Consider the following 1,539-nt stretch of genomic DNA (forward strand, 5'->3'; position numbering starts at 1 on the left):
TTCACGTATGCGTGTAAGTATTGGTGCCCACGCAAGGGGTCGGGTTGTACCAGGTTGGCATGTCCATACACAGGCCATATACAAAATCATGATTCTAGTCACTCCGTGTGCCCACTCGTCGGCCGCCTGCGCCGCCCAAAACACCTACGCTCACCGGATAACCTGATCATTGCGACATTGATTGGGTGGATCTGCTATGATTCATAATTAAACCCCAGTGAAGACTGCAACGGGGTCCAGATAATATCCAGACACAACATCCCATTGACCAGTTCCAATCCTGACCCGAGAGGACACTTGACACATCCAATTGTCTTGAAGATCAGGCTCTGCGACTCCCGCAGCAGCACCATTCATTTGACATGAATTGCATGACTGGCCCGCATCCGCGCGACGAGGAAACCAGCTCTGAGATAGCAAGTTCACCCAGTTAACAATACACCTTGTTCTACACACCTTGCTCTGTGCGCCCCGCTACAGACGACTGTGACCATAGGATCAATTTAAGGGGTTTTTTGTCAACTGCGATAGTGAATATGTACGCCAAAAGATACGAATGTGCTACAAATGGCTGCTTCAGAGTATTCGCAGGGCGCCTTGGCCGGATAAATGCGCTGCAAGCCACAACTTATTAATACACGATTGTATATCATTATGGAGATTTCGCAAACGTTGCATTCCCAACCCCATTCATAAACCTGTTAAAATAAATATATGTATTGGAAACCTTTGAAGTTTTGTTATTCTATGCACAAATTCGGCCAAATCTGTGGGGGGCCTTACCATTCCCAGAGAACACAAACAGGCATGGCACTGCCGGAGAAGCGACGCAACTAGATGTTGGACGAAGATCAAGCGTTGTTGGTACAAGTCGCTGCTGACGTTCCCATTGTGGCAGAGAAAGGTCAAGTCACCCCAGCGTGGCAGGTCTTAGCCGACAGATTGATGAGCTGTGAGCACTTTGGCCGGGTCGTTGACGGCAGGTAGGTGCAACATCGCTTCCTTGCCTTGGTGGATGAGCATCGTATCTTCGATGCAGCGTCGGTGAAACTATCTGGAGTCGACGAGGAGGAGACTGATAAGCACGTGCTGTTGGATGATTTGGTGGTGTTATTGGACGATGCTAAGTATGCCGCGGTATCAAACCGTTCTAATGTGGCTGACAACAAGGAGTAGTTGGATCAAGGGGGGCAGTTGGTTCGAGAAATTGCCACGAAGACCATGAAACGACGCGTTGAAAGTGGCGACGGAGAAGAACCAAAGAAGAAGACAGCATAGGACAATCGCCGAAACAGTTTGGTCGCAGCTATCGAACTTGACAGCGAAAGAGAGTCGGCCTGCAAAGACAAGGAGCTGAAAAATTGTTGCCCCGAAAACCTGAAATTATCCATTTTGAAATTGCAGTGGCGGGATCCCCGTAGATGTAATACCCGTTGAATATGTCAGCGTTGGTTTCGAAGTACGCTTGTAAATTGCTAACACGAAGCATAGTCACGTCGTGGCGGTTGCCTTCCAAGGGCCCAAAGAAATGGATGCACA

At 48.8% G+C, this 1,539-nt stretch overlaps 2 protein-coding genes across 3 annotated transcripts in view; both read left to right on the plus strand.

The window, feature by feature from the left end:
* H257_05219 (hypothetical protein) overlaps positions 1-434 on the plus strand; it is a gene marked incomplete at both ends in the record, with an annotated part of 4,404 nt that extends 3,970 nt beyond the window's left edge. Inside the window, one exon of the mRNA XM_009830011.1 lies at positions 322-434. Coding sequence (XP_009828313.1) covers positions 322-434 — 113 coding nt within the window. The remainder of the gene's footprint in view (positions 1-321) is intronic.
* A 403-nt stretch (positions 435-837) lies between these two features.
* On the plus strand, positions 838-1,511 carry H257_05220 (the record flags this gene model as incomplete). 2 transcript variants are annotated; one of them, XM_009830013.1, is made up of 4 exons in its annotated part: positions 838-927; positions 988-1,127; positions 1,177-1,423; positions 1,492-1,511. In XM_009830013.1, 3 exons carry the CDS (start codon positions 838-840, stop codon positions 1,223-1,225), a joined length of 279 nt encoding a protein of 92 aa, XP_009828315.1. In that variant the 3' UTR covers positions 1,226-1,423; positions 1,492-1,511. The 2 variants fall into 2 exon arrangements, with proteins under 2 accessions (XP_009828315.1, XP_009828314.1); XM_009830012.1 differs by lacking the exon at positions 1,492-1,511 and having other exon boundaries at positions 1,177-1,485.
* Between the last annotated feature and the right edge of the window lie 28 nt (positions 1,512-1,539).

Source organism: Aphanomyces astaci (assembly GCF_000520075.1).
Source record: "Aphanomyces astaci strain APO3 unplaced genomic scaffold supercont1.9, whole genome shotgun sequence".
Taxonomy (NCBI): Eukaryota; Oomycota; class Saprolegniomycetes; order Saprolegniales; family Verrucalvaceae; genus Aphanomyces; species Aphanomyces astaci.